The sequence below is a fragment of the Pipistrellus hanaki genome (genome assembly GCF_964339955.1).
Source record: "Pipistrellus hanaki genome assembly, chromosome: 7".
Classification (NCBI taxonomy): Eukaryota; Metazoa; Chordata; class Mammalia; order Chiroptera; family Vespertilionidae; genus Pipistrellus; species Pipistrellus hanaki.
Window position 1 is genome coordinate 55,674,001 of NC_140509.1, and position 27,548 is coordinate 55,701,548.

Consider the following 27,548-nt stretch of genomic DNA (forward strand, 5'->3'; position numbering starts at 1 on the left):
GCCCGTGTCTCTGTCACTTACTTCCCGGGAGAAAGGAGCAGTGGCTTCCTCTTGTAAATTGTGAAGCTGGGGCTCCGCCAACCTGGCAGTGGGCCTACTCAGCCGTTCTCCTTTTTCTGGCTGACAAACCACCTCACCACCGGCCTGGGGTTCTCGGCGGCTGATCCGTGGGCGTGGTAAACAACGGCCGAAGCTGTCCGGCTCCCAGCCAGTTCCTCCTGTGGCTGCCATCTCCCAGAGGTTCTTGGCTCTGCTGGCTCTGCTGGGTCTGAGGGGGAGGGGGAGGAGGTATAAGGACAGAATAATGTTGTTGATCCGTTAGATGAGTGTTTCCCAAACTTTTGACATATGTGTACCCCTTCTATAATTTTCATAATGCTGAGTACCCCTCACGGGAGATCTGTTTTACCTTGAGGGAGTCATCTCGCTTCCGAATTTCCTGTCTCCATTTGAAAACTGGACATGAACTAAGATTTTGCTTACAAGTTGTTGTGAGCATCTGCTGAGTTGAGGTGCGAACGGTAAAATTCTTGGTAAGGTGGTATATGTATTTCATTGAGCACCTACTATAAAGCCAACCAAGAAACATTTGCAGAGCACTCTGTCCAAGGCAGGTTGCAAGGACTAGGAGAGACTCGAGGGTTCCTAAAATGGTGTTTTCTCCCTCAAGAAAGGAAGCAAGGCAGAATAAGACAGTCCTCTAAGAAGCAGAACTGTCCCTGGAGGCGCTGTGATGGCTCAGGAGGGAGGGAGGGAGCGTGGTGGACCCACGTGGCCAGTCCAGGAGGGACAAAGAAGAAGAGAGTAGGAAGTGTTGGGAGGGAGGATGGTATGAGCCAAGTCAGAGGCAGAAAGTTCAGAGAGAGCTGAGGAAACAGGAGTGTGTGGGGGGTGGCTCCATGGGGATGTTTGTGTGAGTGGAGAAAGTGCCACAAGTCTGGCTAGGATGGAGGCTGTGTCCAAAAGGTGATGGGAGCCATGGGAAATATCTGAGAGCTCTCCTTCTTCTCCCGGCCCAGCTCTGGGCTCTGCCTGCCTCCGAAAGGAAGACAAGAAGAAAACATTTAGTAATGAAACCAAGAAAGCAAGCTTCCACTCTCTCTAAAAACCAATGGGAAAATATCCTCTGGTGAGGATTAAAAAAAAAAAAAAAGCCGAAACCGGGTTGGCTCAGTGGATAGAGCATCGGTCTGAGGACTGAGAGATCCCGGCTAATGGGGCAGAAAGCATGTACAGTGGTTGCGGGCACATCCCCACTTGGGTGTGTGCAGGAGGCAGCTGGTCGATGTTTCTCTCTCATTGATGTTTCTAGCTCTCTGTCCCTCTTTCTCTCTCTCCCTCTCTGTAAAAAAAATCAGTAAAATATAAAAAAGACTCACAGGTATAAAGAACAAACAGGGTTGCCAGATTGGAAGAGGATAGGGGAGCTGGGTGAAAAAGGAGAAGGGATTAAGATGTACAAATCGATAGTTACAAGACAGTCACGGGGATGTAAAGTACAGCATAGGGAATATAGTCAATAATATTGTAGTAGCTATCTATGGTGTCAGGGGGATATTAGAAAAATCAGGAGGAATATTTCATAAATTATATAAATGTTTAACCACTATGCCATACAGCTGAAACTAATATAAAATGTTAAAAAGTCAACTGCAATTGAAAAATAAATAAATAAACAACAATCAAACAAATAAATAAAATATGGAAAAGAAAAAAGAAACACACTCACAGTTGACAGTGCCTGGGGGAGGGAGGGGGCCTGATGGGACTGGAGGATGTGGTGTTCCCTCAGGTGGTGAGTGGAAAAGGCTGAGAAACGACGACACAGAACAACAAACATGGAAAAATATTTTTCCATGGCCACAAGAAAGCAGTCTAAAACATGAGCATCCTCATCTTAGTTTTTATTTCTCTTACAAAATCACCGTTTTTAAAACTTTTTCACAAAAATTTTTTGCAGGAAATGAGAATAATATTTCTCTAATACAAAGGCAGTAAACAATTTTTCAGGAGCTAGATGGCCTGCATGGCGCAGTCATTCACCAAACCAGAATCCCCTGAATTAATCAACTTCTGGTTTGTCCGGCTTCCAAGTCACTGGTGGTGGGAAACGTTTCGCCTGAGCTGCTACCTTTTTCTGCATCCAGTATGTTCGTCTCCTCCCAAGTAGTTGTCAGAGGCTTCCGGAGGGTTTCTGGAAGTCTGAGTGTCAGTATTCCACTCACTAAGGACAAACTCCCCACGAGCATCTAGAAGGCAAAAATAAATAAATAAATAAGTAAATAAAATAAAGAAAAGAAGAGAAACAAGAGGTGACACCTCAAGAAATAAATGTAGCCGAAACCGGTTTGGCTCAGTGGATAGAGCGTTGGTCTGGGGACTGAAAGGTCCCAGGTTCGATTTTGGTCAGGGACATGTACATTGGTTGTGGGCACATCCCCGGTAGGGGGTATGCAAGAGGCAGCTGGTCGATGTTTCTCTCTCATCGACGTTTCTAGCTTTCTATCTCTCTTCCTTCCTCTCTGTAAAAAATCAATAAAATAAAATAAAATAAAATAAAATAAAATAAAATAAAATAAAATAAAAGTATCCTTCAAGTGGGGACCAGGTGGAGGGGAGCTATGGGGGAAGGGGGAAAAGAAAAAAACAATTGTAATAACTGAACAATAACAATTTATTTAAAAAATAAATAAAAACAAAACAAAAATAAATAAATAAATAAATAAATAAATAAATAAATAAATAAATAAATAAAGTATCCTTCAGCGAATAATAATTCTGAACCTTTTTTCAGAGGGAAACAGATATGAACTTGACATGCCAGTTGACATTTTTATTCCGCAGAGAGGCCTCTGGTGACTGAGGCTGGACTGGGAGTTCTTGAACTCATCGTCTAGGCTTCCTGAGTCTGGTCCCTCATGAGTTCCTTCCTTAACCACTGTAGCGCACCTACTCAGTAAGTCCCAGTAGCCCTGCCGGCATTATCACTCCTGCAGGCACTGTCCTAGGAACTGCCACACGGAGTCTGCCCCGTTTTCCCAGACGCCAGAGTCTTGTGGAGAAACCCAGCGGCTGAGCCGTGGGTTGGGACTTCATGGCCTGGGACTGTCTTATTCAACCCTGTCCCTGCCCCAGTGATCAGTACTCTATCGGCATTCAATAAATGACGGGGAACGCAGTCATGCCTGCACGAATGAACATTTCAGTGAACCAAAGTCTGCAGGATTTAAGGGGGAAACCTACAAGGGCAAAGGAAATGAATGCCTACTTTAGAAAGGTGGTCCACCTGACTTCCTAGGAAAATTCACTATTTCTTTCCAGATGTTGTCACACAAAAGGCAGCCTCTTACACTAGCACCAGGTGTTTGTCTTTAAACATGCAAATCACACTAGAAAATTAATGTCTACATGTCTGTGCTCTATTGATCATTATGAAGATGTTGGGTGGATTTTAGAACTAAACCTTTATAGAGTTTGTACAAATGCGTTCCGTCCTTCGTACATAATTTTAATTCCTGTATCAAAAGACACTGCCTGGGAAGAGCCCATAAAAATAAGTCAAGACATGGTCTTTCCAGTAAATCCGCATGCTGGCAGCTTCCACAGCCTCGGAGAATGAGAAAGATGAGACACAGAGCGACTGTGACATGATGCGAGGCCACATCAACAGCAGGCATGCCCTGGGAGGTCAGCTGTGCATTTGGTTTTACAGAATGCTAATCATCCAGTTCTTAGAAACACATGAGCAAGCCCAGAAACAGTAGTGGGATTTAAAGCGACATTCCAGAGGATGTTTAAAGGCATTTTCTGATGCCTCAGGACATCGCTGGTGCCGACAGTAATGGTTAAAGCACAGACGAGCCCTGAAAAACACTGAAAACAAGTGTCTAAACAAGAAAATGGAATCAAACGGAAGATCCAAGACAGAACTGGATTGTTCTTTTTAGCTTGGTAGTAACAACAATAGGCAATTAACAAAAAGAATCCATAACCCTCCATGCTCCCCTCTCATTCTAAGCAGGAGACTTGGTCTCCTGCCACCCCCCCCCCTACCCCCGCCAGCTCCCTCCCTCCCACAAACACCCAACAACGCCCCTCCTGACCAGGTCCCACTGCTTCTCACCTCCTTCTCCGGGTCTTCCTCCACCTGTGGCCTCCCTCCTTCTCACAGATCCCTGGCCTTTTCCTTGCCACTGGCTAGTAAAAATACAGGTCCCCAAGCCTCTTATAATCTCCAAACCCACTCTGCCCAGTAACTTGCTACCAGTGTGGCCTTGGGCAAGCTACCTGACTTTTCTGCTCCTCGGTTTCCTTATCTGTAAAATGGAAATATTGGAAGTGCCTGTCCCGAAAGACTGTTGAAAGGATTAAATTTAACACCTAACAGTGCCTGGCCCGTGGTAAGCAGTGAATAAATGGCATCTTTTAAAACAAGCAAAAGAGGCTCATCCTCTCCAGAGTGGTCACTGCCTCCTCTCTCAGCTCTCCTTCCGCCCGGCCCTCAGCAGCCTGGCCCGCTCCCACCACCAACAGAAGCTGCTCTGCCATCTCAGCAAGTTTCTATAAAGTGATTAAACACCTGGGGCATAAAGATCCAAATGTCGTGGAGGTTAACGGAGAACGGGGCTATGATGCTTCCCGCACGGGACACCATGCTGCCACTGCCCACGGCCTGTGTCCTAAAAGCAAGAGGAGAGAATGGGAGACAAGTGGAACACAGATGACACAGAGAGTGATGGGCAACTTCCTGTAGCCCCTGTCCACCCTCCAGCAAATAATCCTATGTAATCAAAGCCTGATATGCTAAGTGCCCAGTCATCCAGTCAGCCATTCAACCAATCAAAACATAATATGCTAATGATATGCTAAGGCCACTCAACTGCTCGCTATGGCGTGCACTGACCACCAGGGGGCAGACACTCCCACCTGTAGGTTAGCTTGCTGCTAGGGTCTGGCCAATCTGGACTGGGCGAGAGGGCCAGACATGTCCTGGAGCCCTCCTGCAGTTTCTCCCCAGCTGGCCAACCTCCTGTGTCCCTTCCCAGCCCCATTTGTACACTGGAGGAGTCCTCTGGCCTGGCCTGAGCCCTCTCGCAATCCCGGCTGAGGGACAACGCCCCCCCCCCCCCCCAAGTATACAAATTTCGTGCACTGGGCCTCTAGTAAATAATAAGACTTTAGCTTGGCTTACTATACTTTGCAATAATTTTACTTTAATTTTTCAAGAATGACTTGTGACCTAAATCCACATTCTGCAGTGGTATGTACAAGTGTGCAAATAATTCAAGACACAAAAAATTATTCTTCATCTGGTATGCAGATGAGGCCCTCATATATATTAGGTCAGTCTATTATTGAGGACAACATCAATTTCTAGAGCCAGAAGTTGCTTCGAGTAGGAAGTGGGAATGTGGGAGATTTATCTCTATGGAACATTTTATTTTTTAAAAGTCAAGTGATATCTTAATGTGCTTTTCTTTGCAAAGTATTTAGCCCATGCCAGGCGGCTCAGTTGGTTGGAGCATCATCCATAGGTTGCAGTTCAACCCCCAGTCAGGCATATAGCTGGGTTGTGGGATTGATCCCCAATCAGCAATCCTACAGAAAGCAACCAATTGATTCTCTCTCTCTCTCTCTCTCTCTCTCTCTCTCTCTCTCTCTCTCTGTTTAAAAAAAGAAAAATTTTTAAAAGTATTTAATTAACCTTATAAAATATCTAACAGGAAACAATGTGCTTTTCATATGAGTATCTTTTCTTACACCAAAGAGAGAGACCCCAGGAAAAACCGAGCCTGCCGAACAGTTGATCTTGGACTTCCAGCTCCCAGAACTGTGAGAAAATAAATGTCTGTTGCTTGAACGTCCCGCTTTGAGGTTTTGTTACGGCAGCCCTAGCAAACTAATGCAGCTGAATCAGAACACCAAGAGACACATCCTGAGAAAATTAGCCTGCTTCATATGGGCAGTCAGCGTAAGTCAATTATATTTGAGATTTAAAAGGGTTTTAGGATAACTGAGTGTTATTTCAAAAACAATTTCTTTACTACCCTTGCTAATGGAAGTGTAGTCCATGTTTCACATTCAGAATGAGTATCATGTAACTTCCCCATATCTTAGAGCTCAGGTAATGGCTTTGAAAGTAAAACATTTATACCCAAAGGCCAAATATGTGGAAATGATATGTAAGTGAAAGGCAAAAGGAATACAACAGAAAAATAAGCGACTCTTACCTTATCACGGTTGGATATAGCTCTGCTGTGTAAAGGTAAATGAGGCCAAATGCGGATCCTACTGCAAATTTTCCAGCCATAGTTGTCACCATAATCCAAAAATAGTACTTCTGAAAAAAATACGTTAGCAGAAAGACCGTCAAAAGTAATATTTTTAAAGGAAAAATATAAAAACTTGAAAATTATTGCTTAAAACTTTTTAATCCTCCAGTATTTTTCAGAAGAGTGAAGAGTTTTATTTTTCTGTTTGAATTTATTTTGTAAACTCTGCTCGTGGCCTGCAAAAGCTTTCCATCTTTATGAAATTTAGAGGAAAGTTTGATTGGGCCTCCTCCTCAGCCTTGGAGATGTCAAATGGCCAAACAAGGGAAGACTATTTCTTGGGGAGATTGCTGTGGAACAAGAAACATCCAGCCATCCAGGCATGCCGGTTCCACCAATAACCGACCGGCTCCTGGAACTGAGGCAGCGGAATCAATCAAAGAGCCACAAAAACAAGTTGTGCCCTTTGCAGCAGTAATCCCAGGGCATATAAATTACCTTCAGAAAATAATTTGAACTGTTAGTACAGGCTCTTCACCCCGCCCCTCGCCCTTTGGCTGATGCATTCCTCAGCAAAACTTCTGCCTTGGCCTCCCACGGTGTCTCACTCTCAGCAGTGGCTCACAGGGTCCTCCCCTAGCCCATCCCCCCCCCCCATATGCCAGCTGGATGTTGACACCCAGATGACCTGGAGTTCATGTGTGGAGGATGGCAGTGCCTCTGTCAGCCTGAGTCCCTGAATGGCTCCGTGGAGCCAGACATAGTCTCCTCACCACTGCCACTGCCGCCAACCAGGGACACACACATCAGACTTTCTGTGAGCAAGAAATCTATTATGGGAAGTCACTGAGATTTGGGGATGTCTCTATTAAAGCAGCTAGTGTCACCTTGTCATATTAATCAGTATTGTAGACAATATTTGTTGAATAAATTACTGCGATTTTTAAAAAAAAAAAAAATGTATATTGTGCTATCACTGCCATTTGGGGAGAAATTTCACTAGTTCAAAAGCAACTGCCATCAACTCAATGGATATCAATGCAAAGTGCTTAAAAACACAAGCAAAAATGAGTATGGATGAAGTTCCCTCAAGTTGGCGGAAGCCTCCTCATCCTGCGTAGTTTTATTGTATTCGTATCTGTTGTATTTTAATCACCACCTGGAAATTTCAGTTACATAAAACATGCCAGTCACCAACCCTGATCATTCAGTAAAGCATCACCATAAAAAGAAGTCATTGGTTAGCTTGAATGTGATGTCAAACAATATACAAAACCTGAAATGCCTTGTGCTTCATGTTGAAATATCTATGCTAATAAAAGGGCAATATGCTAATTAGGGCAGACGTTTTCCTGACGTCTTTCTGGATGTCCATCCGGACAAGGACGCAGTGGCTGTCCAAGGCTCGGGGCTCAGGCAGCAGCATTGGCCGGCAGTGGCAGCAGCAGCGGCATGACGGGGTGTCGCCTTCCCCCTCCCACACCCCCATCCCACCCCCTGTCAGCCACTTGCCTCCGGCAGAGGGAGGCCAGGCTGAGGCTTAGGCCCCCTCCTTCAGGTTTCTGATCAAATGCCACCTTCCCCGAGAGGCACGCCATCTTTGATCAGCCTAGATAAAATAAAATAGTGTGCAGGTGCGCTCCCCACCATCCGCAGTCACCCTCTATTCCTCTTCCTGGTTTTTCCTTTGTTGTACTTACAGAAACTTGATTCACTACCTAGAAACTTGTCTTCAGCACCTAGAACAGCACCTGGTACACAACAGATGCTGGGTGAATGAATAAATGTTTGGGATTATAATCGCTGAGAGGTACCTACTTTACTCACTCAAAATTACTGTGTTTACCAAACACAACACTGGCCATCTTTGGAAATGGGATGATGGCCATTTTAAAATATACATTTCTTTTTTCCTTAAATGTTCAACAATGAGTATGTACTACTTATATAAAACAGAAATTTTTTTTGAAAGAAAACATATTGCTAAATGTGATATATGTGTTCTGTCCATATATCTAAATTGATCTTCATATTTACTGTAATAAGCTAAAAATTCTCTCGTCAAGCTGCCGTAATATATATAAAACTAACCATTCCTTAAATAAAACATAAAATAACTCACCGGGGGAATTATCATAAGCACACCACAGAAAAATGCGCTTGTAAAAAGGGCGATGACCAGAACCATCCTTCTCCCCAGAGTGTCCATCCCGAAGCACACCATAAAGTAGGCAGGGATATCCACTGCACCTGTCATTGAGCAAAAGGGCCCTCTATAAGCCACGGTGCCCACCATACAAAGGGACCTCACCTTGTAACCCAGGCACCAAAAGGCGTGATCATGAGCAGTAGTTCTGCTTCCAGAGGCCTCCAAGAATGGTCAGCTGCTTGAGAGGTAACAGGCCCCACCTCTTCACACTCCCTGGAGGATGTGTCCTGGGAAATGCACTATTGCTAAGGTAATCAGTCCAGCACTTATTCCATTCTGCTGGCTTATCCTGTTCTATTCACCTATTCACTAAGCTGTAAGCTCCCCCAGGACATAGCAAGGTGCCTGGAGGGCAGGCCTGTTGAATAAATAAATAAGCAAAATTAATGGACAACATTGATAATTTCTGCCCTAAACGGTTTGGCTCTGTGGATAGAGCATCAGCCTGCAGACTCAAGGGTCCCAGGTTCGATTCCAGTCAAGGACATGTACCTTGGTTGCAGGCACATACCCAGTAGGGAGTGTGCAGGAGGCAGCTGATCGATGTTTCTAACTCTCTATTCCTCTCCCTCCCTCTCTGTTAAAAAAATCAATAAGATGTATATATATATATTTTAAAAACATTGATAATTTCTGATCGTTGGTTTCTTATGCTTGACAAAACTGGGGAGGGGGATTATCAGTAACGTCAAACTTAGACACTAAAGTAAAAAATCCAGTGTCAGCTAAGTACATAAACTAATGTAACTGCTTGGTGGATTTTAAACCCAACAATAAATATTTTTAATCTAATATGAGTCACCTACACAACAGAAGCTGGTTTTGGATTCTTTTCACTCCCCCACAAAAATTAAAGAGCTGAATCCATAATTGACATAAAAACCCTTCCCTTGAATAACCAAAGTTCGAGCCTAGCACTAGAACAAAACAAACAAAACAAAACAAAGCAAAGAAAAAAAAGAAAGGAAAAAAAACAAACACACAACAAAGCTTTTTTATCCATCAGCCAGAACCGAACAGGGAGCAAGAAAGATCTCGCAGCAAAACTGAGTCAAGCCAACAGTCTCCTTCGGGAAAGGAGCCAGCCAGATCTTCCTTGTAATTCAAAGTTCTCTTCTGTCCTCCCTGTGCAGCAGGCTAATCTCAGGACACTCCCACCACTGCCTTTTAGGAGTGATGAGCATTTGTCCGTTCATCTACAGAAGCCTGCAAGCACCTGGAGAGGCAGGTTTGGGCCTAAATGTCTCCCACAGGCAATTGCAGCTGCTCAGAAAGAAAAAAAAAAACCTGACTCAAGCAAAAAATAGTAACATTCTGAGCCCTATTTGAGAGACGGACTCTCTCTCTCTCTCTCTCTCTCTCTCTCTCTCTCTCTCTCTCTCTCTCATTAACATGAAAAACAACCAGCTCCAGAGGAGGTGCCTTCCTTTCACAGATGCTGCTGTCAGTTCCATGTTTCTGGGCCAGGACAGTAGATACACCTACTAGTATTACTCTACTCTTTTTGTTGTTGTTGTTAATATATTTTATTGATTTTTTACAGAGAGGAAGGGAGAGGAATAGTTAGAAACATCGATCAGTTGCCTCCTGCACATCCCGCAACCAAGCATGTGCCCCTGACCGGAATCGAACCCAGGACCCTTCAGTCTGCAGGCCAACGCTCAATCCACTGAGCCAAACCGGTTTGGGCTCTACTCTTTTTCTTTTTTAAAGAGTATATCAAGCACTTTTCAAGATCAAATAAGACAGTGATCTTCTAAAAAGCTTCCTGAGAGTAATCCCTACTTGACAACCAAAAGTAAGTTATTTGAGCACAAAGAGTAACTGACAGCTCAGGAACTGGAAGCGAGGTCTTGGTGAGCCAAGGGCCCTGTCCTGCAGCCTTCCTCCCCCACTACCGTCCTGCATGTGGGCGCGGAGCTGTCCCCTGCACAGCACTGTGTGCAAAGACAGCAGACGACCTCCTGGAGTCTAGCACAGCTGGGCAGCAGCTGTGAAAGCGCGAAGGGACAGTGAAAGCGGACTACACTGGTTTCCCTTGAGTTGTTGCTTCAGGATACGGCCACTCCATCTGATTTTTGGCTTGGCTGTGTCTGGGAAAGAAATGGGGCAAGCAATGAGGCCTACGTTTTCTGGGATTAGAACAATGGTTCATTACTTTCTTCACCTTATAATATCTCTCTCTAATCACTCAGGCCCCATTCTGCTCCTAGCTGCACTAATCCCAATGGTTATCATCTGCAAATGGCAGAAAACGAGAGCTGAAGTTCCCACCAGCCCCAAACCACCTCAGGAAATGAAAGCTTGTTCAAAAATGTCACAGCATGGAAGTACCTGTCAGCAAGAGGACCACTGGAAAGGGTAAGGATAGGAGAAATCTGAGACAGAAGAGATTATAAAACCATGTAGATTTGTCTTGGAAACGTTTTTACCGTTATGCGATTACCCAGTTTCTTGAGGATGTGTATCTCCGTCAAAATTAAGAAACCATATCAGCATGGCTCAGTGATTGAATGTGGACCTATGAACCAGGAGGTCACAGCTCGAATCCCAGTCAGGGCACATGCCTGGGTTTTGGACTCGATTCCCAGAGTGAGGCATGCAGGAGGCACCCAATCAATGATTCTCTCTCATCATTGATGTTTCTCTTTCTCCCTCTCCCTTCTCTCTGAAATCATAGATAGATGATAGATAGATAGATAGATAGATAGATAGATTTTTTTTAAAGAAACCATATCATAAAGATCTAAATCTCCAGCTTTCTTAAGCTTCCCTAGTCCCCACCTCATTTTCCTACCATTTGCTGCTCTTACCAGGAAGTACTGCTTCATTTCTCAAACTGATGCATAGAATGGGGATGAAGTCAAGATGGGCTCTTTCTACAAGCTTGATGGTTTGCCCGAAAAGAGAACAGAGGTTTTTGTGTGGAGTTTTCTCCTTAAAATGACTTCCCTCACAATTCCTACTGAGCTGTGATAAACAAAAAAAGATGTCATTGGAGTACTTGAATGAGAAGGGATGATTTTTGTGTATAAAAAGGTGAAAGCAGGGGGAAAAAACAAGATGGCGGTATAGGTAAACACCTAACTGCAGCCTCACACAACAATTTCAAAAAAATACAACTAAAATACGAAATGGACATTATCCAGAACTACAGGAAAGTTGACTGACTGGAAATTCCACAACTAGAAGGAAAGAGAAAACCAGAAGGAAAATCAGAGGAGCTGTAAAAGCCTAAGGTACGGAGACACGGTGTGCGCGGGTAGAGGAAGTAGCTGGAGAGGAGGAATGGCTGAGTGCCTGGCTGGCGTTCCCTAGTGGGAAGGAGATAAAAGCTCTGGACTGTGCTGAACCCCAGACCTGACAGCGCTGAACCCCAGTTCTAGGCCAGACCCTGGGGACCCAGGTTCATACGAAGGGAGTCTGGGCTATAAGGTGGAAACTCAAGGGAGCGGCGAAAGGCTGTCCCGGAGATGCGCACATTGAGCACAGAGGACAGACTGTTGACTGTGGACTGTGCCATTCGATTGCCCTGGCAGAAAGGAGACAAAAGCTCCAGACTGCTCTGAACCTTACATCCAATCCCACTTCCAACTGCATTGAACCCCAGTTCCTGGCATATTGGGGGAGAGCCTCGACTGTTTGGTAGCAGGTGAAACTCGAGGGCACCTTTCTCTCAGAGGTGCTTGCAGCAAGTACTGAAGGACACTGAGGAACACTGAGACTCAGGAACCTCATAGGGCGGGGCTGACAGGAAGCCCTGAAACTCTGCCCCATCCAAGCTGAGCACAGAGGCTTTTGCAATTTTCCAAGTCTAGTTGAATAAGGCTGTCTCTTGGCATAGACACAGCTGATCCTCACAGCCAATTGGCCTGAAGGTCAGTTCCTCCCAGTGATACCAACAACAATCAAGACTTAACTACAACAAGGCTGTACACACAGTCCACAAAAGGGGGCACCAAGAGTGTCCACCTCAGGCAAGTGGAAGACTGACCCACTGAACCATATAGGACACCTTAGCACACAAAGCCACCCTACCAACTCAGGGAAGCAGCGAAAATGCTGAGACAAGAAAACAGATCACAAACGAAAGAAATGGAGGACAAAAAGCAATTGGATATAGAGTTCAAAACCACGCTTATAAGGTTTTTCAAGAATTTTCTAGAAAAGGCTGATAAAATAAACGAAACCTATGAGGATATGAAAAGGATCAACTAGAAATAATAAGGGATCAACTAGAAATAAAGAATACATTGTCTGAAATAAAAAATATTATACAGAGTCCTAAAAACAGAATGGAAGATCACAAGAATCAAGTAAAAAATTTGGAACATAAAGAGCCAGAAGACACTCTTCCACAGAAGCAAGAAGACAAGAGAATCTAGAAAGTTGAAGATAATGTAAGAAACCCCTGGGACAACTTCAAGTGAACCAACATCAGAATTATGGGGGTCCCAGAAGAAGAGAGAGAGCAAGATAACAAAAACACACTGGAAGAAATAGTGTCAGAAAACTTCCCCCACCTGGTGAAAGAATTAGACTTACAAGTCCAGGAAGCGCACAGAACCACAAACAAAAGGAATCCAAAGAGAACCACACCAAGACACATCATAATTAAAATTCCAAGAACAAAAGACAAAGAAAGAATATTAAAAGCAGCAAGAGAGCCGAAACCGGTTTGGCTCAGTGGATAGAGCGTCGGCTTGGGGACTGAAAGGTCCCGGGTTCGATTCCGGTCAAGGGCATGTGCCTTGGTTGTGGGCATATCCCCAGTAGGGGGTGTGCAAGAGGCAGCTGATTGATGACTCTCTCTCATCGATGTTTCTAACTCTCTATCTCTCTCCCTTCCTCTCTGTACAAAATCAATAAAATATATTTTTAAATAAATAAATAAATAAATAAATAAATAAAAGCAGCAAGAGAAAAGCAGGTAGTTACCTATAAAGGAGCACCCATACAATTGTCAGCTGATTTCTCAACAGAAACCATGCAGGCCAGACAGGAATAGCAAGAAATATTCAAGGTGATGCATAACAAGAACCTACAGCCAAAAATACTCTACCCAGCAAAGCTATCACTCAGAATCAGAGGCCAGATAAAGAGCCTCACAGATGAAAAAAAAAAAAAGCTAAAGGAGTTCATCACTGCCAACCCAGAATTATATGAATTGCTGAAGGGGGTTCTTTCAGAAGAGGAAGAAAATCAAGATAAAAATTATGAACAACAAATACGTAACTATAATATCAACAAGTGAATCTAAAAACCAAGAGAATTAAAAAATCTGATGAACAATATTAACTGGTGAATATAATAGAATCAGAGGTATGGAAGGGGAGTGCACTGACGATTCTCGGGGAAAGGGGGAGTGGGGGGGGGGTGCAGAAGAAACTGAATATAAACTCTGCACCTATGGATGAGGATAATGTGAGGTGGGGAAAGGGCAGGGGGTGTGGTGGGAACCTGGTGGAGGGGAGCAATGGAAGGGGGGGGGGGAATGAGGAACATTTGTAATAATATGAATAAAGATTTATTATTATTTTTTTTTAAAAAAAGGGAAAAAAATAAAAATTTAAAAAAAAATAGGTGAAAGCAAGGTTTTTCTGAGGACAATATTAAGCACAGGCATCCTGCAGGACCAGAAGCTACGACTGGATGAGCAAGTGCAGGTAGATGTCTACGACCTCTCTCATGTTTGGAGTGAATTTGGTTTACCCTGAGAGTCACCCCTCAAGTGGTCACAGCAACATTTGAAGCCACTGTTAACCTGCTGCTACAATGGAAGAACCACAACATCAATTATAGCCGCATGCATTTAAGTGCTTTTACTGACCAAAATTTCTGAAGTAAGGACATTAAAAGGAGGAAAGCAGCCAGAAGATTTCCAAGACATATTACATTTTAAAAGGAAAACAACGTACAAGGAGCAATATGTAGCAAGTAACCTCACTTAGGTTAAAATAAGAAACGTTTATCTGCACAAATATACGGATATGCATGGAAAGAGATCTGAAAGGGCAAAAGCCAAATGTTACAGCAATTACCCGTGGGAGAGATCTATTATAGATGGGAGGGGCGTAAAAGAAGGAAGCAAGCAAGGAGAAGAGGCAGAAGAGACTAAGTTCTTCTAACTATTTGCCTTTTTAAAAAAGAAAATACAGCCGAGACCGGTTTGGCTCAATGGATAGAGCGTCGGCTTGTGGACTGAAAGGTCCCGGGTTCAATTCCGGTCAAGGGCATGTACCTTGGTTGCGGGCATATCCCCAATAGGGGGTGTGCAAGAGCAGCTGATCGATGACTCTCTCATCGATGTTTCTAACTCTCTATCTCTCTCCCTTCCTCTCTGTACAAAATCAATAAAATATATTAAAAAAAGAAAGAAAAGAAAATACAGGGTGGGACAAAAGTGTGTTTACAGTTGTGAGTACACAAAACACAGTTTATCCTTGCATTATTATTTATTGTATTATTTTCCATAGGAACAACTGTAAGCCTACTTTTGCCCACCCTGTATATGCCTGTGCTACAGTATGATAACACTATATGAGACAACAATCATGTAGTTGGCAGTACTTTCCTAGTAGAAAAAAAAAAAAAAAGACAATAAAAACATGGCAGAAATTGCATTTCACTGTTACACGTAAATATAATTTAACTACTTACCCATGAGAAAGAGGTTTAAATATGCATTGCCTCCTAGATTCACAGAATTAAAGGAGAAGGCATAGAATCCCAAACACCCCGTGAACCAAATCAGCCAAATAATAAGTGTCCTTGTTCCAATATCACAGTCATGAAACAGATCTAAGAGCCTGTGCTTATTAACATAAGTAGTCGTTCTACCAACAGGACTGTATATATCCGGGGATAAAAGTTCTGATAGTTGAATGGTGCATGTTCTATTCCACTTGGCCATCTGATCAACCACTGTTTGTGCTTCTTTAAATTTCCCCTCTGAAAGAAGCCAAAAAGGAGTCTCCGGGAGCATCCAACAGAAGAAGAAAAAGGGGACAGTCACTGTTGAGAGGATTATCTGGTAGATCCACCAGGTCCTGACCAAGTAGCCCGTCAAAGCCACCACCATTGTTCCAATGGCAAAAAAGGAGTGCACCTGGATGCACGCCCACGTCCGAGCCTTCTTGCCGACAAATTCTGTCACATAGACAAACACCACTATGAGGTAGCCACTTGCAACCTGGAAAACAAAAGGGGGGAAAGGGTCCAGGTTTAAAGTCACATGTACAACTCCTAAGGGGTCTGACGTCTCTGAGAGGCAAGAGAGAAAATGCCAAAGGATTGTTTTCTGGGACCCATATCACATTTATAAAAGGGCAGCTAATCCAATCCATCCTTCCACTTGAAAGGGGGTCCTTTCATCTTCCTCCACCTTTTCCGCACTCCATGGCAAAACATAAGAGGTTATGTGTGAATAAAGGTTAGACGTGGCTTTCGGTTTCATTTAAATGTTCCTTTACACTGTGGATTTATTTCTCAGTTCCTTGTAACTGTACATATCAACTTATCTACCGGATATGCATGAGGTCCTTATTATTAAATCCTAAACTTTAAACAGGGACAAAAGTTGTGGTAAGTAGTGGGAAGAAAAAAGATTTAACTAAAACTTTATTTTGAGGGGCAACAAAGAAAAAAAAAACACAGATAAGTTGGACATCATGAAAATTTAAAACTGTGCATCAGAGGACACTATCACCAGAATGAAAAGGCAACCTAAGGATTAAGACATTTGCAAAATACATATATGATAAGAAAAAGAATATCTAGAATATCTAGAGAACTTGTAAAAACTCAACAAACAATTAAACAATCTAATTCAAAAATGAGCAAACAAAAAACTAGGATTTCTCCAAAGGAAGATATGTAAATGCCAATCATCATCACTAACAATTAGGGAAATGCAAATCAAAATCACAATGTGATGATGTCTCATAGCCATTAAGATGGCTAGTATACAAAAACAAAAACAGAAAATAACAAGTGTTGGCAAGGATGCAAGAAATTTGAACCTTTGTGTACAGCTAGCAGGAATATAAAGTGACGCAACCACTAAAGAAAGGTGTATGGGAATTCCTCAAAAATTTAAAAAAAAAAAAATAGAGCTACTATATGACCCAGCAATCCTTCTTTAGCTATATAGCCACAAAATTTTAAAGCAAGGTCTCAAAGGGACATCTGTGCACCATGTTCATAACAGCCTTATTCACAGTAGCTAAAATGAGGAAACAACACAAGTATCCGTAAACAAATGAACAGATGAGCAAAATGTGGTGTATGCAGGCAGGGGAATATTATTTAGCCTTGAAAAGGAAGGAGGAAGAATATTCTGACATAAGCTACAACATGAGTAAACTTTGAGGACGTTATGCTAAATGAAGTAAGACAATCACAAAAAGACAAATACTGTATAATTTTTATATGGAATGCCTAGAGAGAGAACGGAGAATGACAGCTGCTTAGGGCTAAAGGGATGTGTAGAGAGAAAGGGGAATTATTATTTAATGGGTACAGAAGTTTCATTTTTGCAAGATGAAAAATATTCTGGAAATGAATGATGATGATGATGGTTGCACAATATGAAGGTACCTAATATCACTGAACTATACACTTCAGTTCAGATGGTAAATTTTATATCATGTGTATCTTACCACAATAAAAAAAAAAAAAAAAAAATGGGGCCAGGACCGGTTTGGCTCAATGGATAGAGCATCAGCTTGGGGACTGAAAGGTCCCAGGTTCGATTCTGGTCAAGAGCATGTACCTTGGTTGCGGGCATATCCCCAGTGGGGGGTGTGCAAGAGGCAGCTGATCGATGACTCTCTCTCATCGATGTTTCTAACTCTCTGTCTCTCTCCCTTCCTCTCTGAATAAAATGAATAAAAAATATTTTTTTTTTAAATGGGGAGAAACCTTTATTTTGAAAATAGGCCCAGCGACCTGGAGGAGATCAAAAGAAGGGAAAAGGGGGTCATATGTAATACTTTCAACAGATTCAAAAGATTTTTTTAAATAATAAAATAAAATAGGTCTATTTTAAACAATATTTAGATTATAATAGTAGTCTGTTACCATTCTTGGAATACAAAAAGAATGAATCAAATGTTGGATTTTTTTTTTTAGGGGAGCAGTGAAAGGATTAAAATTTTTCCTGCAAAATTATTGCACAATCATAAAGTTAAATTTTGCAAAATTATTCCAGAGCACCGCCAATTTCCCCAAAGGCCTCTCTTCATCCTTTAATATTCGATTTTTTTTTTTTTGAAACCCTTGTGGATGCCCCTCTCTGGACCCCTCGGTGAGAGGGGAGAGGTTCCTTCTCCCCAAGACTGCAAGCTCTTCCTGCAGATGAGAAGGCCACTCCGTTATCCTGGACCAGCGGCCTTCAGACAGAGTCCCTGCTGCTGCCTGGCCCTTTGGAAGCCAAGTGTGGAAACAAAATCCTCACTCCCACCTCCAGGACAGTCCCTATGCACAGAGGGCCTCCTCCCTGCCGGCTGCTGGGCCACAGATGTTCGCTTTAACCCCGCTGGACGCTGACAACAGCCCGGGGGAGCAGGCTTTACTCTCCACCGCGCAGAGTTTAGAGACTAAGGCTCCACGAGGATAACCTGTTTTCCCACGGTCACACAGCTAAGAAGCCAATCTATGGCAAAGCTGTACTTGGAACTCATGCCTTTCTCACAAGGCTCCCCTGGTTCCTCATCACACAGAGGCCTCAAGCCCTCCTGCTTTCATTCTTAGCAATACACAGATGGCTTTCTTAACACCTTCCCCATCTGTCTGGCTCAGACACGCAGGGCCTGATGAGACCGATATAATTAATTGCTCAGAAGTAAAACAATGCCTTAGCAATTGTGGAATGTGGACCCTGTGCCAGGCGTAGAGTCAAACAGAGAAGTTTCTGCCCAGTAGGCAACCGTGACTCATTTTAATGAGTCCCATTCTAAACAGAGGGCATTAATATTCCACAGGAGGAACTTCTGCAAGGGAGTGATCCAAGGTTAAGCCTTGATCTCTCGCCCTAGATTCTAAATTGGCACATCTGAGAGAGTTAAGCTTCGATGTGAAACACTGTGTCCAATTAAAAAGGTAAAAAAACAAACAAACAAAAAAAAAACACCACAACTCACAATAGCAAGAAGGAAGCGTGCAAACATGAAGCTGTAATAGTCCAAGGTGAACGCCGCTGCTATGCCAAAGAAGTACATGCCAATGCTTGTGCACCACAAGACAAGTCGCCTTCCTACCCTGAAAGAGAAGAGTCAACAGCGGAGGAAGCAAGGTAGAGCTGTCACAGTGCAAATCCACCCCAATTCATGAAAGATGTGTTTCCCATGTTTTTAATAGCTCATGTTTCTGGTTATTGTTATTCATTCATTTGGGCAAACCATGAGTTAAGACTTATTTATTCAAGAGGCCAGACTTTTAGTGGCGAAGTCTCTCCCTCAACTACTAATATACAGACATGATCACTCTGGGTGATCCCCAGGAGACCCACTAATCTGGGATTTGGGGGAAGAGGAGGGAGGATGTGTCCTTTCTCTCCCAGGACTCCCACTCTCTGATCTGTTGGGTCACCTTCCCAGCCAAGCTGGTGCTGCCCACCAAGGCTGAGGCAGCTCTTGCTAAGCTCCCTTGTAGACAGAGATCTTGCTACATTCTGCTCATAAAGTAAGATTATTACTTGCCCTATATTTTTATAGTTGGGGAAGAGTATTTCTTTGTCTAAAAACAAACAAAGAACAGCCCGACTGCAGAGTTCAGTGGTTAAGTGTCAACCTATGAACCAGGAGGCCACGGTTCCATTCCTGGTCAGGGCACATGCCTGGGTTGTGGGCTTGACTCCCAGTACAGGAGGCAGCCAATCAATGATTCTCATCATTAATGTTTCAATTTCTCTTTCCTTCTCCCTTCCTCTCTGAAATCAATAAACATAAATATATACATAAATGCAAATAAAAACAAATTCTATTCCTGACAGATTTTACTTTAATTGAGATATAATTTACGTGCCACAAAAACCAACTTTTTAAAGATCACAGTTCAGTGGCTTTTAGTGTGTTCACAGAGTTGGGGACTGTCATCACTATCTCATTCCAGGGTGTTTCCATCACTGCAAACAGAAACACTGCACCCAGGACTGTCATTCCCCATTCCCTGCTCCCTCCAGCCCTTGACAACCACTCATCTACTTCCTGACTCTATAGAGTTGCCTCTTCTGGACATTTTATGTAAATGCAGCCACACAATATATTACCTTTCGTGTCTGGCTTCATTTGTTTAGCAATATGTTTTCAACATTCACTCATGTTGTAGCAGGTAGCAATACTTCAGTCTTCTTTATAAGTAGCTAACATTCCATTGAATGGATATACCACATTATGTTTATCTATTCATCAGTTGGTGGACAGTTGCCTTGCTTCACTTTTTGATTATTATAAATAATGCTGCCATGAACATTCCAGAACAAGATTTTGTGTGAACTTACATTTTCAATTCTCTTGGATATACTCTGATGAGTGAAATTGCTGGATTATATAATAGCTCTATGTTTTAACTTTTTTAATCAATAAAATATATATATATATATATATATATATATATTTAAAAAAATAAAATTAGACTTCCTCAGACTCATGTAATAATAATATATTTTATATATATATATATATATATATATATATATATATATATATATATTTATTGATTTTTTTACAGAGAGGAAGAGAAAGGGATAGAGAGTTAGAAACATCGATGAGAGAGAAACGCTGATCAGCTACCTCTTGCACAACCCCTACTGGGGATGTGCCCGCAACCAAAGTACATGCCCTTGACCGGAATCGAACCTGGGACCCTTCAGTCCTCAGGCCGATGCTCTATCCACTGAGCCAAACCAGTTTTGGCTTGTATATATTCTTTAGGGAATTATCTATCCAAGTCCTTTATCCACTTTTAAATTGGATTTTCTTTTTATTGTTGAGTTGTAAGAGTTATTTGTATATTCTGATACTGACTCTTATTAGATATACTACTTGCAAATATTTTCTCTCTGTGAGTTGTCTGTAACAGATAGTTTTAAGACAAAAAAAACAAAAACAAAACATACATAATGCCAAGATTCCAACCAGTAGGTAAATTATTAGAATGAATGAGCATTTAATGAGGTGGCTGGATATGTTATCAATATATATAAATTAATTCTATTTCTATATACCAGTAACAAATAGAAAATTTTTAAATGCCGTTGCAATATCTTAAAGCGGTGAACTGTATATGAATAAATCTAACAAAAAGCTTGTAAATGTTCTATGGAGAAAAGAACAAACTTCAAAAATCAAATCATTAGGGGATATAGATATATCATTAGACAAAGAGATAGATGGTCCCTTAAGGGACCTTGAAACAGGATAGTGCATTCATAGACATGAGTATGGGACAAATAAGAATCAGTAACTGGTGCTGGGACAACTGTCTAGCCATATAGAAGAAAATACACTGGAGTCCCTTTCTCATAGCTTACATTATAAAAATCAGTCCCAGAAGGATTAGAGGCACGTATGTGAAATGCAAAACTATATAACTTTAGGAAGATGATATTGGAGAATATCTTCAAAACCTAATGCAGGAAGGGAAGACATTTTTTTTTTAAGATACAGAAAGCACTAACCATGAAGGAAAGGATAGATACATTTGATTTCACGTCCATCTGAAAGACACTCCTGGCTGGCATGGCTCAGTGGTTGAGTGTCGACCTATGAACCCGGAGGTCATGGTTCGATTCCCATCAGGGCACATGCTCGGGTTGCAGGCTCCATTCCCAGTGTGGGGTGTGCAGAAGGCAGCCAATCAATGATTCTCTCCCTTCATTGATGTTTCTAAATCTCTCTCCCTTCATCTCTGAAATCAATAAAAATATACTAGTATTAAAAAGAGAGAAAGAGAAGAAGACACATGGGAGGGAGAGAGGAAGAAAGGAATAGAGGGAGAGGAAATATTTGTTTTACATATGACTAAAGGATAAGGATCCAGAATATCAAAGGACTTTTAAGTCAACTAAAGGCCTGGTGCACAAATGTGGGGTCTCTTGGCCTGGCCTGTGGGGATTGGGCTAACACCGGCTCTCCCACATCACCTGAAGAGTCTCGGATTGTTTGAGGCCGGTTCTCAGGTGACACACCTGGGAATCAGGCTCTCTCCTCTCTGGTTTTAGGGTATATCACCTGAGAACTGCATCTGCCAAGTCACTGCAGCTTGGCAGCTCCTGCATTGAGCATCTTCCCCCTGGTGGTCATTGCACATCATAGCTAGTGGTCAGATGGTTGAATGGTTAGATGGTTGCTTAGGCTTTTATATATATAAATAAGAAACAGATAAAATGGGGAAAAGATTTAAAGTCACTTCCTAAAAGAGAAATCTAAGTGGTTAATAAAAATATGAAAAAGGTGTCAATGACATATAATCATACTGTTTATTGCTGACCAGTTGTCAAAAGTAAAAAACCTTGTAATACCAAATGTTGGCAAGCATATGGAGTAATAGGGTCTCTCACCCTGCTGGTATGAATGCAAATTGGGAATGCAAATCAGGAGAACCAAAGAATAATTTAGCATTCTGTAGAGAAGCGGGTAATGTGGACTGCCCCCAGGTTCTAGGGGATGTACCCTAGAGATGCTCTTGCACATGTCCACGTGGGTACATGCATAAGAATGTTCCTACAGAATTGTTTCTAACAGCTGGCACTGCAAACAAGCCAAATACCCTTCAACCACATCATAGACACATGTATCGCAATGCATTCCTGCAGGGGGATAGGCAGGATTGTAACGCTACAAATAATAAATCTTCTTCTCTCTTTTCCTTTATGTCTTTCTCCCATCCTCTCCTTCTCCCTCTTTCTTCTTCTCCCTCTCTTTGTTCTATAGTACTGGCTAGAATCTCTAGTACAATACTAAGTGGAAATGGGGTTTCACATATTCTTGTCAGTTGATCTCAAAGAAAAAGCTTTTAACATTTCACAGTTAAGATGTGCATGGCAGCCAAAACCAGTTTGGCTCAGTGGATAGAGTGTCAGCCTGCGGACTGAAAGGTCCCGGGTTTGATTCCGGTCAAGGATATGTACCTTGGTTGCGGGCACATCCCCAGGAGGGGGTGTGCAAAAGGCAGCTGATGGATGATTCTCTCTCATCAATGTTTCTAACTCTCTATCCCTCTCTCTTCCTCTCTGTAAAAAATAAATAAAATATATATTTTTTTAAAAGATGTGCATGGCACATTCTTCTATTTTTAGGTTTTATCATGAATGGATTTTGAAATTTATTAAATTCTCTAGTTGTTTACTGAGTTGGTGATAAGAATTATGCCCTCTTCAACTGTTTCATTTCTAATATTAAATATGCTCCATACCTTATTCTATAAATTTCAACCTCTCATATTTTCCAACTCTGTCTTTCTGAGTTTTAGTATTGATAATTTTTTCTCAGCTATCATCCATGTTACTAATTATTTCTTTAGCTGTGTATAATAGGTTGTTAAAAGTACCCAGGAAGGCCGAAACCGGTTTGGCTCAATGGATAGAGCATCGGCCTGTGGACTGAAAGGTCCTGGGTTCAATTATGGTCAAGGGCATGTACCTTGGTTGCGGGCATATCCCCAGTAGGGGGTGTGCAAGAGGCAACTGATTGATGTCTCTCTCTCTCATCGATGTTTCTAAGTCTCTATCCCTCTCTCTTCCTCTCTGTGAAAAATCAATAAAAAATATATTTTTTTAAAAAGTACCCAGGAAGTTTGTTAGTCCCTTTTTATTTTTTAATTTCTAGATGTTCTAGATAGGTATTCTTCAATTTTATGTCATTTAAAAATACAATTTCCAGACTTTAGCAATTTTTAAAATGTATCTTTTATTTCTTTAAGAATATAAACATAGCCCTGGATCGTTTGGCTCAGTGGATAGAACATGGGCCTGCAGACTTAAGGGTCCCAGGTTCAATTCCAGTCAAGGGCATGTACCTTGCTCAGTTGCAGGCTCAATCCCCAGCCCTAGTCGGGCGTGTGCAGAAGGCAACCAGTTGATGGTCTTCTCTCATATCCATGTTTCTCTGTCTCTCCTCTCCCCTCATCCCTAACTTCCACTCTCTCTAAAAATCAATGGGAAAATATCCTAAGGTGAGGATTAAAAAAAAAAAGAGAGAGAGGAATATAAATATAGTTACTTTATTATCTATGCCAGGTAATTCCAGTATTTGAAGTCTTTGTGCAGAATCAGGTATACCTCTTAAAGAGCAAGTCTATTTAACAAACAAACACACACACACATACACACACACACACACACACACAAAGTAATAACCAATATATGTTGAGTAGTTAAATGTACAAGGTACTTTTTCTTTTAATTTATCTTTTTTCCCCATTTGACCCCCTCCCCAAGGTACTTTTTCTGTATTAATTTTACAATAACCCTTTGTGGTGGATGCCATTGTTTTCATTTCCCAATTACAAACACGGGTTAGGCAATTTTCCCCGAGGCCACAGCTAATAAGCAGAGCCAGGGTTTGAGCGCAGGCAGACTGTCTTCAAAGCCCTTGCTTTCACCACATTATTTTGTGAAGCATGAAAATAACTAAAGTTTTTAACCTAACTCCGTGTCCCTTTAGGACCAGATAGGAAACCAAACCCTGCACCGAGCAGCAGTGCTAAATGCTTCACTGTACCTGTCAGAAAGGTAGCCAAAAATGAGTGCTCCCAGCAGGACGCCCACCATGAACGTAGGCTGGATCAGCTTTGCAAACCATTCCCGGTTACAGACCAGATCCCACTGAGTCACCACGGTGCTGTCCCATTTGCTCGTGTCGTAGATGTAGCCATCCAAACAAGGATAACGACTCTTATGGCCATTATAATTGTAGTCCAAGCTCGATGAGTTATCTCTCCGGAACCTGTTACACCTTTTGAGCTCCCAGATCTCGCCATCCTGTAGCTGCACCACGACTTCTTCTTGGCTGGAGGAAGACAGCTTCCAGATGTTGTCCAGCCTCAAGTCAGAAACGTTGTGGAAAAGAACCCGGCTCACGTTGCCTGGGGGCCTGCAGGCATACCTGGGGATCACGGTCATAAACACGGACGCCAAGTAGTGGATGCCACAAGAGATGTTCTGGAAGGCACATGTGAAATAGAGAAAGATCTGGTATCTGAAAAGAGAAGAAAAGCAAGTTATTACATGTGGATTAAAAAAAGAAGAAGAAGAAGAATACAAGCAAATAGGAATGGTTTTTATCTTGTTTACCTTAACACATGTACAGATGGATAAATACAAAATAAGTATAGATGTCCGTATACACAGGTTAGTATATAAGCATATATGCATAGCTCTGTTGAGAGGACTTAGAAGCAATGAAGTCCCAATAACAACAAGCACACCCAGTGCCCGATCTTGATTTCTAAGTTCCATTCTCCAATGAAAGAAACCAGGAAAAAAAGAGCAGGAGGGGGCAAATACTAACTAAACCTGGAGCATCTTGTAATATCAGAAAGTGAGGAAGTGCTTCAAATACAAAAGATCCTGAGCATTCTTTCCATTTAAACCTTCCTTTCTCTTTTGCAAGGATAACTTCTTAAAAAAAAAACAACAAAAAAAAAAAAACCCTACTTCCTTAGGTGTCTAGTACTCTAACATATCACTCTGTCCCTGACAAAGCCTGTTATCCATCAGGTGTCATCCATGTGCCCAAAGGAAGACCCCTCCGGGACAACAGACCTATAGACACAGGGCACACAGCTGAGAGACACGCGTGTGAAAAGGAAGCATGCAGACACAAAAGACACAACGCCCAGATGCAAGGGAAAGCAAAAATGACCAGAACTCCCTGAAAATGGACCATGCAATCTGGGTGACGGGTTAAGAAACCTTCCGTCTAGATTTATGCCATTCTGTTTACAAAAGCGTAACTGGTGGCACCCCACAGGGCTTAAACGCGTGGACTCCAGAGCCAGACTGGATGTGAATCCTGACTTTGTCACCATATGGGGCTTTGGCCAAGATCCTTAGCTTTGCTATGCCTCCGTTTCCTCGTCTGGGGTCTTGTGGAAATGGAAAGATTTAATACGTGTAAAGCACTATGGCACCTTGTAGGTGCATGTGTTAGCTATTATGGTGTTCACAGAGGAAAGTCAAAAAAGAATAGCCAAAAAAAGGTTCATCTTTTGAAAACACACACACACACACACACACACACACACACACACACGCACACGCACAGATGTAAGTCATCTGAGGCTCCACGCGCCAGGTCTGACATTTTTAACCATCTCTTCCCTCTCCCCAGGGCAACTCAGGGGTCCGGGTTCTCAGACTCTCCCAACACTGATGCCTGCATCTCAGTGTCAATTCCCTCTCCCACGGGGCTTAAGCCATGAAGTTTATGGAACTTCATACAATTTTAGAACAAATCCTGAAAGTGCCTTTTAATTCTTCTTAGGTATCCTGCTTTCCTCCCTTAAAGTGCTTCTTTATCTTAGAAATGACTAATGAGAAATAAAAGATAATTACAGATCTCCACTTAACACTTTCACTATGTTTTCTTTTTTTTTTAAATATTTTATTGATTTTAGAGAGGAAGGGAGAGGGAAAGAGAGATAGAAACATCAATGATGAGAGAATTACTGATGGGCTGCCTCCTGCACGCCCCCTACTAGGGATGGAGCCGGCACCCAGGCTTGTGCCCTTGGCCGGAATCGAACCTGGAACCCTTCGGTCCACGGGCAGACGCTCTATCCATTGAGCCAAACCAGCCAGGGCTGGGTTTTCTTAAGAGAAGGCTAATAATACACAATACCCTCCCTTCCTATTTATAAATAAAGAGACCAATTACAGCAAACTATGAGAGAAGAGATGGGGTACCGTGGTACAGTCACACTTTTTGCAAACTTTGCTGTAAGCTTTGACTGGTTACCCTTCCCCTTCTTATAATCTGCTTTCACCATCAACCTTTCCAAGGTGGAGGCTCGGGTAACAATAACAGCCATGATATTGAGAAATTACTGGATAGTAAGAGTTTTTTTCTTTTTAAAAAAAATATATTTTATTGCTTTTTTACAGAGAGGAAGGGAGAGGGATAGAGAGCTAGAAACATCAATGAGAGAGAAACATCGACCTGCTAACTCCTGCACACCCCCTACTACTGGGGACATGCCCGAAACCAATGTACATGCCCCTGACCGGAATTGAACCTGGGACCTTTCAGTCCTCACACCGACACTCCACCACTGAGCGAAACCGGTTTCGGTAAGAGTTTTGCATACATTGTTGTGGCGGGCTAGGACCTGTCTCCCAAAATCTGTTCTCCACTTCTGTCACCACCGTGAGCTACCTTTGACCAGGAAAGCAGCCTCAAACAGGACGCTGTGTGTTACTGCCTGGCACACCGCACCTGGCACACCGCACCTGGCACATACCCGGCTCCTGTCAATGGCAACAACTGGCTGTCCCTGGGGCGACACCTGCCAGGCCCGAGGAGACCCCAGGCGAGGCGGGGCGGGCAGCAGTCCTCTTGGGAAGCAGGAGAGGAAGCTGGAGGTCAGAGACGGCGGCCAGGGACCAGCACTCCTCTGTCCATGCAGCCCGGCCTCTCCCCCTGGGCCTCGGGCTGCAGCTCCCCGAGGGCGTGCGCCCCGAGCTCCCCCGGCCCCGCCGCCTCCTCCCCAGAGCGAACCCCGCGGCCCTCTCCTCGCTGTGGGGGTCCCGCTGCCAGGGTCGGTCTGGCCCAGGGGACTGGACGGGGGTCCCCCGACCTCCCGGGGACACACGGGGTGGCGGTGTCTGCAGATCGCGAGCGCAGCGCTGGAACCCGCAGCAACGGAAAGAAACAGCCCCACAGACGCCGCCACCCGCGCGGGCCCGTCCCCAGGCCACCCTCCCCGGGTCCGCTCCCCCAGCGCCCCACCTGCCGAAGTGCCCCACGCGGTCAAAAATCAGCTCCAGGTTGCCGTGCCCCATGGTGCGGCCGCGCCAGACGCGCCCGGTGCCGGGGGCTGGGGGCCAGCCCGGCCCAGCGCCCAGG

At 43.1% G+C, this 27,548-nt stretch overlaps 1 protein-coding gene across 7 annotated transcripts; it reads right to left on the reverse strand.

Annotated features, from left to right (window-relative positions):
* Positions 1–12: 12 nt before the first annotated feature.
* Positions 13–27,548, reverse strand: SLC22A16 (solute carrier family 22 member 16). 7 transcript variants are annotated; one of them, XM_084890640.1, is made up of 9 exons: positions 27,432–27,548; positions 24,588–24,680; positions 24,204–24,491; positions 18,624–18,741; positions 15,142–15,673; positions 8,395–8,522; positions 6,231–6,340; positions 4,580–4,679; positions 1,834–2,249 (listed from the first exon to the last, which is right to left on the reverse strand). In XM_084890640.1, exons 1-9 carry the CDS (start codon positions 27,482–27,484, stop codon positions 2,067–2,069), a joined length of 1,605 nt encoding a protein of 534 aa, XP_084746766.1. In that variant the 5' UTR covers positions 27,485–27,548; the 3' UTR covers positions 1,834–2,066. The 7 variants fall into 7 exon arrangements, with proteins under 7 accessions (XP_084746765.1, XP_084746770.1, XP_084746766.1 ...); XM_084890639.1 differs by lacking the exon at positions 1,834–2,249 and adding an exon at positions 13–268 and having other exon boundaries at positions 24,204–24,680; XM_084890638.1 differs by having other exon boundaries at positions 24,204–24,680.